The following is a 17,972-nucleotide window of genomic DNA, read 5'->3' as shown; positions in this document are numbered from 1 at the left end:
TATCTATCCTTTCTCTGTGTTCATTCTTAAAACTGAAGATATTACTATGAACTCAGGAACTCAATTTTCTGTCTGTGTTTCCCTATATATTTCCTTCATATAGTTGCACCCCTTTCTGTTTAAAAAAAGTTTCTAAAATCTACCATTTAATTGTTTTTTTTTTCTTAGTTTTTGGCCCTATGATCCTTAACTTAGATCATTAAAATATTCTTCTAATATTTTAGTCCAGGCTGGGTGCAGTGGCTCATGTCTGTAATCCCAACAGTTTGGCATGCTGAGGCAGGAGGATTGCCTGAGGTCAGGAGTTCAAGACCAGCATGAGCAACATAGTGAGACTCCTATCTCTACAAAAATAAATAAATAAGAAAAAAATAACAGGGCGTGGTGGCATGCACTTGTGGTTCCAGCTACTTGAAAGGCTAAGATGACAGAATAATTGGAACCCAGGATGTGGAGGCTGCAGTGAGCTATGGTTATTCCACTGCACTCCAGCCTGGGTGACAGAGTGAGCCCCTGTGTCAACAAAACACAGCAAAACAAAAACAACAACAATAACAGTCTCAAAAAAAAAAAAAAAAAAAAACCAATAACATACACACAAAAACCCAAAGCAAAACAAAAGCAAGTGTTCACATATCCAGTCTTCTTGTTTTTTAAGGCATTTTCTACAACATTGATAGAACTACTTTTTATGACTTACTGCCGAGATAATTATGTCCAAACTTGGTACACAATCTAGTATGTGTAGTCTTCTCCACCTATGGTAGAGAAGGTTTTTCACTTTTTTTTACCACTGTTTTCCACTTTTTTACCACTGTTCCTCACATAATTTATTCTTTAATCTTAACTAACTTGCCATATTTTGAAACTGCCAACTCTTTTCTGAATCTGTGTGTTTGCATTGTGCTTTCCTTTATGACTGGATAATCCTTCCCACTGAAACTCGTTAGTGTGAATTTACTCATTCTATAAAGGGCATTCAAATGTCATGTCCTCTGGGTGTCTGTCTGTCCCCAGACTTTTTACATTTCTTTACTTTCCCTCAGAAATATTCATTGCTATTCTCGCTGTCTTAGTGTCCCTACAATGGCTATCCTATCTGTCACATTACATCAGTGTGAGTTGTCAAAGTCTGTCTCTCCAGCTGGACTTTGCATTCCTTGAATTCCTGGCTTAGTATTACGTATTCACTCCTTTTTGTAAGAGTGTTTACCACAATATTTGGAGCATAGTAGTCATATATGAAACATGAATCAAATGTGATTGAATTGAACCTCTAGCATTTTGCTATTTTTCTCTATTAGTAGAATATGTTTACCGGGTTTGTGATGAGTCTCTCCTCTTTATTCATAGATATACTTATCTTTTTGTTCTTTTAAAACAGAACAAGTGCTAATTGATAAGATATCATGTGTGGAGTGTGTATGATGTTGTGCCAAGACCTAATCTGAATAAGCATTCTTTTTTAACACGTCCACAGATTAGAAGTGGATCTTTAGGTGTCATCTGGTTGAATCTTCCTCCGCAAGAATGTGATGCCGTATTTTTATTAGTATTAATTTTTCCTTTCCATGTTAAATATTTTTCTGCACATCTTTCTCCACTCTATGTCCCAAACCCCTCACCACAAGCCTGGAAACTTAAGAGCCGGGAGACTCTACTAACTTCTTCTAGAGCAGTGATGTCAGCAGAGGAAATCCTTTTCTCAAAGCACATTTGACAATATCTGGAGACACTCTTTGATTGCTAGAACTGAGAAAGTCCCTTAGGCATCCCTAGTGGAAAGAAGCTAGGGAGGTGCTAAACATCCTGAAATACACAGAACAGCCCCCACAACAAAGAATTTTCTTGTCCAAAATGTCAATACTGGTAAGGCTGAAAATCTCTGTTCTAGAGGATGCTGCCCAGAGAATATTTTCTAATTTTTCCTATACAGATGCAAAGTTCATATTCCATGCATTTCTCTATATGAGACTGTGCATGCCTCACATTTCCAACCAATCTGATGAACTACAATCAGGAACCCATAAGGAGCTGTCAGCACAAAGGAAGAAAGCCTGAAGTAATTTACCACCTTTCTTTTATGATCACAAATCACACAGAGTAGAGAGACTTTAAGAAAAAAAAAAAGGATAATTAGTTTGCAGGTTTTTTTTCTTGCTACTCAGTTAATTGCTAGTCATTTTAGAAACATATAACAGAAGAGATTTTAAAGAAATATGACACAAAGCAGAGGCAGGTGTGAGTAGGATACCAAGTTAATAATACATACCAATGACTGTTTTTAGACAATAGAAAGAAAATGAATGCCCATAGTGAGTATACTAATGGCAACACTCCATAGTTCTCCAACATGACCTTGTTGGATGAAGCATGGTTTGAAACTGCCATTATACAAGCTGGGAGAAACGTGCTTTGAGAGTACTGTACATAAAATAAAAGCAGTAGAGGTTTCACAAATCCCAGAAGGCTGGAGGTAGAGAAGACTATTAAAATGTGTGATCCTGGAAGAAATTGTTTCTATAATTGACAGCAAACTACTTATCAACCAATACTTGCCATGTGTACTTTAATCTTGTAGCCCGGCACTTACCTGCAGGGTCACTGGGGATGGCTGACTTACATCCCACACTCCTGGTGCTATCATTTCTACGGGAGGCTCACTCTGTAATGTCATGCTGAATAGCATAGACCCAAGAATGGATTTTCTGCAAAAGACAACACATACAGACAGACAGGAGTCACTTCATGAGGGAAGTTATAATTATCTGTAAATGTTTTCTTTTGGAATACAAACATAATCCGCTCTTAGAGGGGCTTTATTCGGTTGCTAGAAAAGAAATGAGATAGTCCACCAGCCCAGACACTGATTAACAGTTCATTTCGAATATACCACATGCTTGGCTATTTTCATAAATGCCTACATTTATTTTCCACATGAGAAAATTATTTACCCACAGTGGTTTCTAATGGGTAGCATTTATTTTTAATTGCCATCAATGGTGATTATAAGGTGGGACTAAGAATTTCAGATTTATATTATTGGAGTTACAACTGCCTTAAATCAATACAGATGTCAACTCTTCAGAACATATTTTGCTCCATGGAGTGACTAAATCCCCTGGGAATCTTTAAAGATATAAGTTCTAAATTTATAGAAAAAAAGATTTAAATTAGCATAGCATATGCTCTGCAGAATAAAAATAGTTGCAGGGCTTCACAGAGGAAATGCTTCCTTATGCATAAATAGAAAGATTATTCATATTCTAAATGTTTAAAAATCAGTGGTAAATTACCATAGTAAATGAGAGTGCATACAGGGAAGGCTTTAAACAGGGAAGAGTTCGTGGTTGGTTTTAACAGCTTCAGTAACATCCAAATCCACAGATCCTTATGTGAATTAAAAAAGAAGTTGTACGTGGCTCTGTATATGAATCAGAATACCAGTAAAATGTTCCAATGATCATGGAAAACAGTCTTGGATTTTAATATGCCAAATTGAAAGTGCAAAACTGAAAGTCAACAAAATTAAATTTAAGTTTATAAAGAACTTTAATGCCTCAAGTGAGCTTTTCTAAAAGCAATATACAATTCCATCTTGCCGTTTAACCGATCTTATGCAAAACATGAGGAAGAAATTCAACAAATAAAGCTTTCTTTAGACCTTTAGCTTTCTGAAGACTGCTTCTTTTATTATTTTCTCTATTTAAAGATATTGTCAGCACATATCTGCCTAGAGGAGTATAATGTGCTTTATTAAAATGTGGGCAGATGTTTTATACGACTTAAGAATATTCTTCTAGCAGGATGAATTTTGAGTCTTCTTTGTTTCTTTGTTCCATCCCTCCCTTACCTGAAGAAAATCTGTCTTGGTATAACTGTATCGGGGGTCCAGTATTAGTAAGCTATGGATTAGTTTAATAGAGGTAAAGATTAAAAAATTATTATTGTAGTTTTCACCTTTGCCTTTCAGAGCATATGACCTTCACTCCAAATGGCCAAATCCCCAACTATCTGGGAAAAGTTTTGCATTAGTGTTAGGCAGAATGCAAGAGGAGGAAGAAGCTTGTCCAACACGAAACTTGGAGGTCGTATTGTTCTCCACAGTATTTACAGAAAATGTTTCTGTGCATGGGAAAGAGTCAACAGAGGCGAGGAAGGAGGAGGATGTGCCATATTGGATAGGAGAACATGACGAAAGAAAAGCCCATCACTTCCTGGGAGTTTGGGAGGATGAGAAGTAGAAGGCAGAGAAAGGAGGAGTCGAGTAAGCATGGCGGACACAGGTGTCCCAGTTTGCCTCTCCTCTGCTTTGGCAAGCAGGTGGGGAGAAGTGTGAGATCAGTGAGCAAAACATAATGCTGAAGGCAGAGGAGCTCCTCTTCTCACTCCCTGTTTCAGATCCTGGAAGGCAATCACCTCTTGAGTGGTTCTGTACTGCTTGTGGCATGGCCATTAAACTTGGTGTCCGTGATTAACAAGCAGGAGGAACTCGTGAGTTTAGCTTTTCTGGGCCTTCTTTGCTTTCTGTGTAGTTGAGAAGGGATCTGGAAATATCTAAAGATTTTCAAGAGGGAGAGTTTCCAGAGTTTCCCTGGTGGGAATAAGGGCTTCTGTAATAAGGGCATCTGATAGGACCATTCAACCTGGGGCCAACTGGGAGTCGTTGGCAAACCTCAGGAGGGTCTATGGTGCCTGTGAGAGCCTGAGTCACCCAGGGCTTTCCAGGAAACCCTGGCCAAGCTGGGGGAGCCCCAGTCATGAGCTGGAGACTTCAGCTGTAACAAGCATCTGTCAGCTTAAAAAGGGGCTTTTATTTGGATATCGGAAGTCACCAGGGCAAAGGATCTCTTTTTATGTTTTTTGTTTTCTCCTTTTCTTATATATCCTTTCCCCCTCTTAGGAAGAGAGCCAGGGTATAAGAAATTTATCTGAGTGACCCAGCATTTTTATCCAAAAGAGACTGCATATTTCTAAAAGGACTAGTTAAAGTTACTGAACTAATACTTTATCACAGATGAAACTTTGTTTCTTCTCATTAGTTACAGGGTGGGAGCTCATGAGGAAGAGTGTGATACATGAGTTGCATTATTTATTCACACCTAAGTTGTGGAATGTGTTATATTTGCATCCTTACTATATTTTTATGTCTTGGCTATGCTATACTCCAAAAATCTGAGTGATCTAAGCTGGTCTGGACAGAGGATGAGGGTTCTCAAGAATTTGATGGTAATTACTGTGCCTGGATGGAGTCTTGGATGTATTAACAGTCACCATGGCTTTAACCCTGAGGCACATGTGGCAGAGTGAAGTCAGAACATTTGACATAGGTGTGTGTATGGGGCAATGTATCAACAAATGCATGTCTGTTATCCCAGCTACTTGGGAGGCTGAGGCAGGAGAATTGCTTGATCCTGGGAGGCAGAGGTTGCGGTGAGCCGAGATCATGCCATTGCAGTCCAGCCTTGGCAACAAGGGTGAAATTCCATCTCAAAAAGGCTAATACAATATTCATCTTAAAGCCATATATGTGTGTGTATGTGTGTGTGTGTGTATATATATATATATATATAAAATATAAAATATTTATAACAAAGTCATATATATATAAATATATAATATTTAACTTAAAGTCATTCAGGGGGAAAAGGAAATAAATGTTTGGTGCTATTTTGGAGGTTCCTCATGTGTTTAATATTAATTTACTTTTTGATAACAAAATTTGCCTAAAAATCTTTTTGGATATTAGTTAATTAGTTAATTTACTTTTTGACAATAAAGTTTGCCTAAAAATATTTTTGTATATTGCAAGCATAATGGAGGGAATACATTTCCATGGACTTCTTTAAATAGAGAATATAAGGAAGATGAGGAAAATGAGATGTGAAATTGAAATGTGAAAAGATACATCTAAGTGTGTTGTTAGTTTTCAGAAAGAAGATGAAAATGAAAACTTTTATGACCAGGCAAATGGGGACCACTGGCCATTTTTTAAAGTATTACTCCTATGAAAATATTTATTATGTTAGTTAAATTAAACATTTTGAAGGCAGGAGACACAAAAAGAGAGTTTCATATAATGGAAAGAACACCAGACTTTGTGTCAGGACATCTGGAGCCTGTCTTTATTACCTTCCCTTTTTACCTTTTTTGAGCTTTTTGGACAAAATCAATGATCTTCAGAGTTTACATAGAGCTTTGAGGTTCTGCTGGTAGTTGAGGGTGAACTTCAGAAAGATGGGAAGATATAAGTTAGGCTGGGTTATAGGTTTGTAAATTCTCCTAACAAAACACATCCATGGAATCACTCTTATACTTTGAGACTTTTTAATATGATGCCATTAGAAGAAGGACTACACTGCTAAACATAGTATTTCAAAATATTTGTTCTGAAGTATCCTTAAGAATATTTTCAATTTAAATATATCATAGAAATTCATTGACTAGAAAAGCCAACACAAAATTTGTGACACCAGGAGAACAGATGGGCTGGTTTACCCTCTTTGGGCCCCATTTCCTCAAACAGTAAGGTAAAGTGTTTAAATAAAACAATTATCAATTTTAGCCGTGGTATTCTATGTGCCCACTGCTGGCATCCTGGAGCCAAAGAATCTGTAGGCGGCAGGACCAAAAGACCTGATGTTATAAAATTCTTTGGGCGGCTGACTTTATTATGTCTAATAGGTTTCATGTGCAAGAGTAGAGCCCAGGCAAGACTGAGCTGGAACCCTGTTGTGTTAGGCTCTTCTTGTGTCACTAAAAAGAAATTCCTGAGATTGCATAATTTATAAAGAAAAGCCTGATTCTGCAGGCTTTACAGGAAGCAAGGTGCTGGCATCTGTTCAGCTTTTGGGGAGGCCTTAGGAAGCTCCCAATCGTGGTGGAAGGCAAAGAGTGAGCAGGTGTCTCACATGATGAGAGCAGGAGCAAGCTTTGAAGATGTGCCACACACTGCCAAACAGCCACATCTCGCAAGTACCCACTCACTATCTCAAGGACAGCCACAAGCCATGAAGGACCCACCTCCATTATCCAAACATCTCTCACCATGTCCTACCTCCAACACTGGAAACTACAATTCAACACAAGATTTGGAGGAAACAACATCCAAACTATATTATTCTGCCCCTGGTTCCTCAAATCTCATGTCCTTCTCACATTCCAAAATAAAATCATGCCTTCTCAATAGTCACCCAAAGTCTTAACTCATTTTAGCATTAACTAAAATGTCTGAAGTCCAAGTCCAAAGTCTCATCTGGAAATCAGTTCTTTCCACTTATGAGTCCATAAAATCAAAACAAGTTACTTACTTCCAAGATAAAATGGGGGTACAGAAATTGGGTAAACATTCTCATTCCAAAAGGGAGAAATTGGCCAAAAGAAAGGAGTTACAGGTCCCATGGAAGTCTGAAACCCAGCAGGGCAGTCATCAAATCTTAATGCTCCAAAATAACCCTTGATTCCATATCCTGCATCCCAAGCACATTGATACAATGGTGGGCTCCCAAGACCTTGGTCAGCTCTGCCCCTGTGGCTTTTCTATGCTGAGTTTGTAAGCTGCAGATGGCTCTACCATTTCAGAGTCTGGAGAACAGTGGCCCACTTCCCACATCTCCACTATGCAGTGCCCCAGTAAGGACTCTGTGAGGAATCCAACCCCGTATTTCTCCTCTGTACTTTTTTATTAGAGGTTCTCTGTGAGGGATCTGCCCCTGTAGCAGGCTTTTTCCTGGGCACCCAGGCTTTCCAATATATTCTCTAGAATCTCGCTGGAGGTTGCCAAGCTTCCTTCACTCTTGTACTCTGTGTGCTTGCAGTCTTAACACATTGTGGAAGCTGCCAAGGGTTATAGCTTGCACCTTACAAAGTGGCGGCCCAAGCGGTACCTGGGCCCCTTTGATTTGAGGCTGGAGCCAGAGCAACCTGGGTGTGGGGAGCAGTGTCCTGATGCTGCACAGGGCAGCAAGGTCCTGGGCCTAGTCCCAGAAACCATTCTTTCCTCCTAGGCCTCAGGTCTTGTGATGGGAGGTACTGCCTGGAATATCTCTGAAATGCCTTCAAGACATTTTTCACATTTTCTTGGCTATTAGCACCTGGCTATTTTTCAGTCACACAAATATGTCTAACAAGTGGTTGCTCCAAGTCCATTTCAACTTCTCTCCTGATAATGCTTTTTCTTTCTCTGCCACATGGTCAAGCAGCAAATTTTCCAAACTTTTACACTCTACTTCCCTTTTAAATACAAATTCCAATTTTAAGTCATTTCTTCATTCCTGAATCTGAGATGAGGCTGTTAGAAGCAGCCAGGCCACCTCTTGGATGGTTTACTGCTTAGAAATTTATCTTGTCAGATACCCTAAATCATCATTCTTAAGTTTAAACTTCCACAGATTCTTAGGGCATGAACACAATGCAACCAAATTCTTTGCTAAGGCATAACAAGAGTGACCTTTGCTTCAGCTCCCAATAAGTTCCTTATTGCCATCTGAGACCTTGTCAGCCTTTACAGAGTCTATATCACTATCAGCATTTTGGCCACAAGTATCTAACTAGTCTCTCAGAAATCCCAAACTTTATCTCATCTTCATGTCTTCTGAGTGCTCCAAACTCTCAACTTCTGCCTGTTACCCAGTTCTAACACCACAACCACAGATATCTTTATAGCAATACCCTACTCTGGTACCAATTTTCTGGGTTAGGCCATTCTTGCATTGCTGTAAGGAAATGCCTGAGACTGGGCAATTTAAAAGAAGAGAGGTTTAATTGGCTCACAGTTCTCTAGGCTTTACAGGAAGCATGGTGCTGGCATCTGCTGGGCTTCTGGGGAGGCCTCCAGAAGCTTATAATCATGGCAGAAGGCAAAGGAGGAGCAGGTGTCTCACATGGTAAGAGCCGATGGGAGGAGGTGCCGCATACTTCCAAACAACGAGACCTTGTGATTACCTAGTCAATATCTCGAGGACAGGACCAAGTCTTGAGATCTGCTCCTATGACCAAAACACCTACCACCAGGACCCACCTCCAATGCTGAGGACCATAATTCAATATGAGATTTAGAGGGGACAATATCTAAATTATATCCCTCTTGTAGGGTAGTGAAGTGTTTACAGAGTGTTCATGGAGTAAGGCATGGCACCTAAGAGCAGGAAGGGAGGTGGCTTAAGGTAGTTAAAGCTCAGACCTGCATTCTAGTTCTTGTTCTATTCTAAGTAGTATGGTGACCAACTGCCGGTTTTTAAATCTTCCTTCATCATAGAGTTCTTTATCTGTAAATGACATATTTGGACTAACTGACGGTCTCCTGGATAGGAGAGAAAAACAATAAGAAATTCTCATCCACAGTTTTTTTTGTTGTTGTTGTTATGATTTTGAAGATATAACTGAAATGATTTGATACAGTAGAGTCAGGGTTGGCTACTCAGGAAATTTTCTAACTAATCTAATTGTTTTGAGGTTAAGATTTATTTTAGACCTTTTTTGAACTTATGAAAAACATCCTAATTTTCCAAGGTTTTAAACTCACCTTGGGAGCTTTGAAAATACTGGTGCTCAGGCCAGGCACAGACCAATTAAATTAGAATCTTTGGGCATGCTTGGTTGGGCTTTGGGTTTATTTTTAAATCTCCTCAGAAAATTCTATTGTTTAATTGGGTTGAGAATCTCTGCTGAAGTAGCTTACCACAGTTTAAAAATGCTAAGTAACTATGATACTATTAATTTTGAACTTGAATAGGGGAGGAAGCTCATGGAAATTGCTGAGGTTAGAATAACACTTTCTCACTACATTATGGTGACATTACAAATGTAGATGCAGCGGAAACCTTTTCTGCAAAACACGGGATTATAAAACTTCTGTGGGCCAAATTTACCTTTGGATTTGAGACTTTTAAAAATAGAATTGAAGACAAGTTTGCATGCTTGAAACTGAAGAGGTTTATTTTTATTTTCAGACTTTGTTGATGCAGCCCTAACTGATTTATCTGAGTTTAATCACCATTGGTTTTTCTGAAACCCACTTCTGGAAACCACAAAGAGATAGGAAACCTTTAATTCTGCGTATTTTCAGTTGATATATGTGTTGGAAAAAATAATGACGTAAGCACTCATTATAGTTCCACATGGCTAGCTATGGGCAATTTGAACTGTAATAAAAGACAGATTCAATACCAAATGTTTATGAGCAGGGATTACCCCATCAAAGGAAATGAAATTAAGTCACCAATTTGCTGTGATCTGGAAATATCTGCATCAAATAAATTGGGTTAGAATCTTTGTAACTTGAAGCAATGAGCAAAGTGGAGTCTTTGCAGTCTCCCAGTTGCCCCATGTGACGTATTTCTGGTTTCTTAAAAATATCTGTATTTCCTTAAATTGTCTACCACAGGAGAAAAGCAGATTTTCTGATTTTCAGGAGAAACAGGGCATTTTTCAAAAATGTTTAGAAATCCTTATTGAGTAATTGTTGAAGTGAGTTGTGTTTTTTGATGTCTCATTATCTACAATTTTGACATATCCCCTTAAACCAAATGCCACCTAGGATCAGTCCCAGATCCCATCTCTCACAAATGCTCATCTTCTATGACCACTCGCCTATAACGTGCTTACCAATGGTAAGTGACATATGACAAAACAACATGGAGGTGGTATTTTTACTATCATAACCATCTGGAAAAATGCCTTGACGATTAGTTTTAAAGACAAAAATATTCCTAAATTCTTGTATGTTTAGTGTTTATTGATTGCTATGTGCAAGTAGTGTGTTACATGATGTGAGAGTAAAATGGACTTAACGTTTTTTTTTTTTTTTTTCAGTGACTAGCTAGAAATATTCTACAAAAAATGGTAGATCTTACAAATACTGCAGGTGAAACTTTAAGGAAACTCACTCAAGAGAAGGAAGGACACTTGTATAGCTGTTCCTAGTGAGAAAGAAAATAAAGTTCTTAGCATACAAATCATATCTTTGAGATGTCTAACAGCAGTAGGTATTGCTTTTAGGGATAAACTGTTTCTTATAGACCTTGAAATCTTATTTCATTCTTTATCTCCTCTATAGGGACTGTTTTTTTCCCTCAATTCAATTTAGTAAACAAACCTGTACTGATTGCCTATTTATATGAGGTGCTACGTTAGATGATAGATATGACAAAGATAAATACATTCTCTGTCCTCAAGGAACAATGGTATAGAAATGGGCTAAAGCATGAAAACAAATAACAGAGCAACACACACACACACACACACACACAGAGCTTACACCAGAATTAATCCAACGAAGAAGATTTGAAACATCTATTATGGTTGCTGATAATAATTTTTTATATTGATTAGGTCTGGGAAATAAAAATTAATAACTTAAAAAAATTTGTATCACCATATCTTTCTAAAACAGCAGAGGGAAAAACATATGTTATAAAAATATTAACATTACAATATATGTGCTGATTTTTTGAAAGTCCCAAATTTTATCATTTGATTCTGAAGCAAGACTAGCCATGTGAAAAATGGTTGATTTTTTAAAAATATTTTTTCCTTAATACCATAGAACATCATGTAATTGATTTTATCAAGTATTCTGAATATTAATATTTTCCAAGACTTATGGTTAAATGAACACTTCATTTTGCAATGATCGTTAGTTCTGAGAGAATATCTGAACTTATAATTGACCTAGTTTTCTGAAAAATATCACCTTAAAGTTACTAAATATTTCTTCTTGACAAGAAAAGGTCAGAAAGTCAGTTACCTTGTATAATTTTACTTTAGCCAGAATTCCATGACTTATATTCTTTCTAAATGACAGTATTAATCCAAATCATTTTGAATTACTAATTCCAAAGAAATCAGTTGGTCAGAAAAGAAAAAGTAATTGAGACTGGTCATGCCTATACCTTTTCATTATAAATGACCCCGCTGACAAGTTCAGCATGAGTCCTGTTTTGAAAGCCATTTCTACAATTTTACTTTTCAGTTCTGCTTTCAGCAGTCATGATTTATATTGAACTACGTCCATTTTAGAATAAAATATCTTGATTTCCTCATTATGCCATATACTCCCAAATATTTACTTCTAAGAATGTTTTATTGAAATGATAGGCTTATTACTCACAATTGATACACTTACTCTTTTGGAAACAGTGGAAGACAAGTCCAAGCCAGTAAATTTGCATTGTTGGTTGCACAGGCAATCCCAAACAGTTTTACAGTGAGCATGGATTCCCTTGGAAGTGACTTTATTTCATGGGGAAAATTGATCCTAACAACAAAAGAAAGAAGTAGCATTACCTACCCAATTGTACTGATATTTTAATGAAAATGTTCTTATACTGTACTGGTCTGGGACAAAGATATTTAACTATTTGAATTGAGGCTGCCTCTTGAAATTTTTTGTTTAATCTGTAAAAATGAAAATTCAACAGAAATATGTAGAATAGTGAGCTTTTGTTAACTGATGAAACTTATTCCTGATCATGTTGACATGTAGGTGTATTTTTAAAAGTTACAATAACTTGAACATTTATTCTTAATCTGTTGCAAGCACAGATGAAAAACAGACTTAGAAAGACACTGTGTTAGGGAGTTGGAGGAGGCAGGAAATAACTCAAAATGATTCTGAAAGATTAAGCTATAATGAGGTGGAGATTTGGAAAGAATATTCCAGAAAGAGGAAAAAGCACAGACAGGGGCATACATGGATGAACGACTAGGTGTGTCTGATAAATGGTGAACAGTTCATTGTGGCTAGAACAAAAGATGAAGTCAAGTTGACAGGGGAAATTATGGAGGATGTAATTAGAAAGATAAGTGGTTGCCAGAATGCTTAAGAGCTCTACATGCCAGGCAAAAGAATTTGAACTTTTCCCTAAAGTCAAAAATAAATATTTGAAAGAGCCAAAGTGTAGAGAGTTTTTTGTCGTTTTAAATGTGGACCATTCTGGATCATGATGAGGTCCTAGGAATTTGTGGGATGGTCACTGAAATGTAACACATATACAGTCTCTGGATATGATAAGGTCAAGACACTCTGAACTCAGATACTGGATGGATTATAGATACTAGCAAATTAAATTGGCTAAGGATAGACACAAGGTTTTTGATGGTGAGAAAAACTCGAGTTTGGGTTGAAGGCATCAATATATATAAGGAAGTGTCCTGAAGGTCATAAACACTACTATAAGACTGGGTGGGGTATACATAGGTGGCATGATTGTTTGAGAAGGGGCTTTTGACAGAAAGTTGAGATTGTGATCTGACATCCCTAATAGGGGCAGGGAGACATGTACCTTTCATTCTTTTCTGGAGTCATCTGAATTGTATAGAATTATATGATCAGGAAATGAAAGAAATTTTTTTCTTTCAATTTTCTCAGGAGATCAAGAGATGAAAGAAATGTTTTTTTCCTAGGAGCTGAGATGGGGAGATATGTTTACTAGTAGGTGAGAATGCTAAAGAGGAATGAGAAAATTGGAATAAACTTTGGCAGACAAGGCCAGAGTCATGGGAGATAAATCACTGATGAATGGGAAGGATACAGAGGAGACTTGAAGAGTGACTGAGCAGCTTTATGGGATGATACCTGATGGCCATGAGGTGTGAGGGAAATACACAGAATCTACTGGCCTTGTCATTCCTGGTTGAACTATGATGTTAAATTGTTTGAGCAGTAGGTGATTATTAGAGTACCAATGATGACCAAAGCCTATTGTCCAACTGAAAGGTGCTGACTGAGGTTCACCCAGCTGAGGCCTCAGGTAATATTAAGCATCTTCTCACACTAGGAATTGGCTTTCTAATCTGGAGACTAGGGAGCAGTTTTTACCCTGGGTTTCAAATCAAACATTGGTGACTCCTTTTTTTCAGTGCCTGTACAGCATCCAACCTTGGGGATAAGGAGAAGTTAAGTCAATGACCATAATTGAATTTGAGGAAGTACATCTCTCTCTCCTTCTCATGGTGTCCACTGAGATAATCAAATCCAGATCCAGCATGGTCATAGAGCAGTGAGCAGGATGAAAGACAGAAGAGCTATTTTAGAAGTAAAAAGCGGCCGGGCGCGGTGGCTCAAGCCTGTAATCCCAGCACTTTGGGAGGCCGAGACGGGCGGATCACGAGGTCAGGAGATGGAGACCATCCTGGCTAACAGGGTGAAACCCCGTCTCTACTAAAAAATACAAAAAGCTAGCCGGGCGAGGTGGCGGGCACCTGTAGTCTCAGCTACTCGGGAGGCTGAGGCAGGAGAATGGCGTGAACCCGGGAGGCGGAGCTTGCAGTGAGCCGAGATCGCGCCACTGCACTCCAGCCTGGGCGACAGAGCGAGACTCTATCTCAAAAAAAAAAAAAAAAAAGAAGAAGTAAAAAGCATAACTAATGTCTGATTCTTGGCATACCAGTGAAATAAAACAATAAAGAATTAAAGATGAATTCTAGTTTCTAGATTACAAGAGATATTTTGGTTTTTTTATTTTCATATTTTTATTTCCAGAATTTCTTTTTTTAGCGTTTATTTTAGGTTGGGGGTACCTATGAAGGTTTGTTACACAGGTAAACACATGCCATGGTGTTTGTTGTACATATTATTTCATCATCCAAGCATTAAACCCAGTATTCAATAGCTATCTTTTCTGCTCCTCTCCCTCTCCCCACCATCCCCCTTCAGGTAGATCCCAGTGTCTGTTCTTTCCTTCTGTGTGTTCATAAGTTCTTTTTATTATTATTATTATACTTTAAGTTGTAGGGTACATGTGCACAACATGCAGGTTTGTTACATATGTATACATGTGCCATGTTGGTGTGCTGCACCCATTAACTCGTCATTTACATTAGGTATATCCCCTAATGCTATCCCTCCCCTTTCCCCCACCCCACGACAGGCCCCAGTGTGTGATGTTCCCCACCCTGTGTCCAAGTGTTCTCATTGTTCAGTTCCCACCTATGAGTGAGAACAGGCAGTGTTTGGTTTTTTGTCCTTGCGATAGTTTGCTCAGAATGATGGTTTCCAGCTTCATCCATGTCCCTATAAAGGACATGAACTCATCCTTTTTAATGGCTGCATAGTATTCCATGGTGTATATGTGCCACATTTTCTTTTTTTTTTTTCCGCAATAGAAAATGGATTTTTATTCCATATTTTAAAAATATAGACTCTCTAGCAACTTATAAATTTCTATTATAATAATAAATTGATACTTTGAGCCAAGAAAATGATATAACCAAAAATTCATTTGTACCCTTTGTTTAGGGGTGTTTTACATTTATGCATAATTTTGCTTTTATAAAAGATGATTGTTACAATCAGGTATACAACTACTTGGTTATGCCTAAGTTCTGTCTCTTAAAATATGTTCTTTTAGAGAATCCATTTAATCATCTTATTCTTCAATTTTCTCCAAACAGTGCTAGAAGTACAATTTGATGGACAGAATAAACAAAATTGTTTTCCATCACACCCAGATCATACTGATATCTACAGTATAGTCCTGGCTACAAGGGAGCTCAACTCTAACTCGTGATGTGGGCCTGGTTTAGAAAGTAGCGACGAGGTGGTAACTAATGATAGTGCTAGTTGTTATCAAAAATTAACAACTTTAGGTATTTTTGTTTTGGGTTTTTGCGGTTTAGGTGCATCCAAAATTTCTTCATAGTCTGCACTCATTCCCTTTGCCCAGCGACCAACTGTGACCATTCGCTCTGAATTCTGACTTTCAGGGCAATCTTTCTTTAAATGTTCCACAAAGAGTCACAAAGCTTGCAGCTGCCACCATCAGCATAGAGTCCTTCGGGATTATCCGGACAAGATCTAGACAGCTGCCCCATTTCTCCACAAACAAAACATTTTGCAAAAGGAAATTCGCCAAGAGCCGGGTCTACCTTAGCCTTACACTTGGTTATTTCGTGCTCTGTGGACCCACACCTGTAACATATCCCAGTGCCCATGTCTTGATTTTCAAGGGTGGCAGGGCAATCTGCAATTCCATGGCCAGGTTTTCTACAATGGAAACACACCATTGCATTTTTCTTTGCCGCTTGTCTTTTTAATCTTCTTCTTTCCCATCGACTCTTTCTTTAAAACAACTGCAATTTCTTCCCTTACTTCCTCACTGTCTGTTGCTACAATTTGCCCATTGTGAACCATCTGTGAATTCTGTCTTAAGTATTCTATGAATCCATTCACATCTTCATTTAAGTACTCCTTTTTCTTTTTCTTCTTTTTATGTTTTGCTTGGGGTGCATCATTTTTGAGGGATAGCCTATTGGCTTCACGTTGTTTACGATTTAGTAGGTTTTGGCTTGTTCGCTCAAAGGATCCCTTCTTCATGTCCTCCCATGATGTTGCAGGCAAGGGTCTCTTGTTACATGTGGTACTAACTCGGGCCCATCTGGTCATAATTCCATCAGAGGTACCTCACTGCGCTGCCGCGCAGCTTCTTACCGCGCACGAATCCCCCAGAGCAGTCGAGTTCCACATTTTCTTAATCCAGTCCATCATTGATGGATATTTGGGTTAGTTCCAAGTCTTTGCTATTGTGAATAGTGCCTCAATAAACATACATGTGCATGTGTCTTTATAGCAGTATGATTTATAATCCTTTGGGTATACACCCGGCAATAGGATGGCTGGGTCAAATGGTATTTCTAGTTTTAGATCCTTGAGGAATCGCCACACTGTGTTCCACAATGGCTGAACTAGTTTACAGTCCCACCAACAGTGTAAAAGTGCTCCTATTTCTCCACATCCTCTCCAGCACCTACAACAGATATTTTTAACTGATAGGGAACACAGAAGTAAGAGGAAATTGGGATGAGAATAATTAGTACAGTTTAGGGTATGATATTATTGAGTTAATGATAATTTTGAGATGCCAATACATAAACTGTCTGTGGAGAGGATGGGTCCAAGTTTAGATTTGTATATGTCTATGCTCAAAAAATGACCTTATTGACTAAGATGCATTTAATCTTTCTAAGTAATGCATTTAACCTTTCTAAGTCTTACTTTTCCTTTTTCACAAAATGGAACTGCTATTATATAACACAATATATGGCAAATTGTAGGTTGTATACCAGCATTATATTCATTTATTCAATCAGTATTATAATTATTTATATCAGCCATTGTGCATTTAGTACACTGGTTTGTAAAAAACACATTCCTTGTAGACAGATGAAATGTAAGTTGATATGATTTGGCTTTGTGTCCCCACCCAAATCTCATCTTGAATTGTAATCTCCAGGTGTTGAGAGAGGGACCTGGGGGGAGGTGATTGGATCACAGGAGCGGTTTCCCCCATGTTGTTCCCATGATAGTGAGTGAGTTCTTAGAGATCTGATGGTTTTCTTAGTGGCAGTTTCTCCTGCTCTCTCTCTTTTCTTGCCACCTGGTGAAGAAGGTGCTTTCTTCTCCTATCCCTTCTGCCATGATTTTACTTTTTCTGAGGCCTCCCCAGCCATGCGTAACTGTGAGGCAAGTAAACATCTGTCCTTTATAAATTATTCACTCTCAGCCAGGGGCGGTGGCTCATGTCTGTAATCCCAGCACTTCTGCCAAGACAGGCAGATCACTTGAGGTCGGGAGTTCGAGATCAGCCTGACCAGCATGGAGAAACCCTGTCTCTACTAAAAATACAAAATTACTGAGGCATGGTGGCTCATGCCTGTAATCCCAGCTACTCGGGAGGCTGAGGCAGGAGAATTGCTTGAACCCGTGAGGCAGAGGTTGCAGTGAGCTGAGATCGCGCCACTGAAGTCTAGCCTGGGCAACAAGAGTGAAACTCCATCTCAAAAAAAAAAAAAAAAAAATTTACCCAGTCTTTTCTAGTATCTTTCTGACAGTGTGAGAACTGACAAATACATAAGTCTATCTAGACTTAATGGAGAAAAATAAAGAAAAGATTAGAGTGAGAAGAACCTTCTATTGTTAACATTGTCAAATTTTAGATTAAAATATTAAATTGGATACCTACATGTTTAGGTAT

General features: G+C 38.3%; 1 protein-coding gene and 1 pseudogene across 6 annotated transcripts in view; both read right to left on the bottom strand.

Annotated features, from left to right (window-relative positions):
- The window catches only part of PIK3C2G (phosphatidylinositol-4-phosphate 3-kinase catalytic subunit type 2 gamma), a 422,558-nt gene that overhangs the window by 277,435 nt on the left and 127,151 nt on the right, over window positions 1–17,972 (bottom strand). For all 6 annotated transcript variants that reach the window (XM_005570265.5, XM_074005892.1, XM_005570267.5 and 3 more), the window contains 2 exons: window positions 12,125–12,256; window positions 2,594–2,708 (listed from right to left, as the gene is read on the bottom strand). In XM_005570265.5, coding sequence (XP_005570322.3) covers window positions 2,594–2,708; window positions 12,125–12,256 — 247 coding nt within the window. The remainder of the gene's footprint in view (window positions 1–2,593; window positions 2,709–12,124; window positions 12,257–17,972) is intronic.
- LOC102119959 (zinc finger CCHC domain-containing protein 9 pseudogene) lies at window positions 15,080–16,442 on the bottom strand (annotated as a pseudogene).

The sequence above is a fragment of the Macaca fascicularis genome, chromosome 11 (assembly GCF_037993035.2).
Source record: "Macaca fascicularis isolate 582-1 chromosome 11, T2T-MFA8v1.1".
Taxonomy (NCBI): Eukaryota; Metazoa; Chordata; class Mammalia; order Primates; family Cercopithecidae; genus Macaca; species Macaca fascicularis.
The sequence above is the reverse complement of the archived record's forward strand: the minus strand, read 5'-3'. Positions and strand labels throughout refer to the sequence as shown.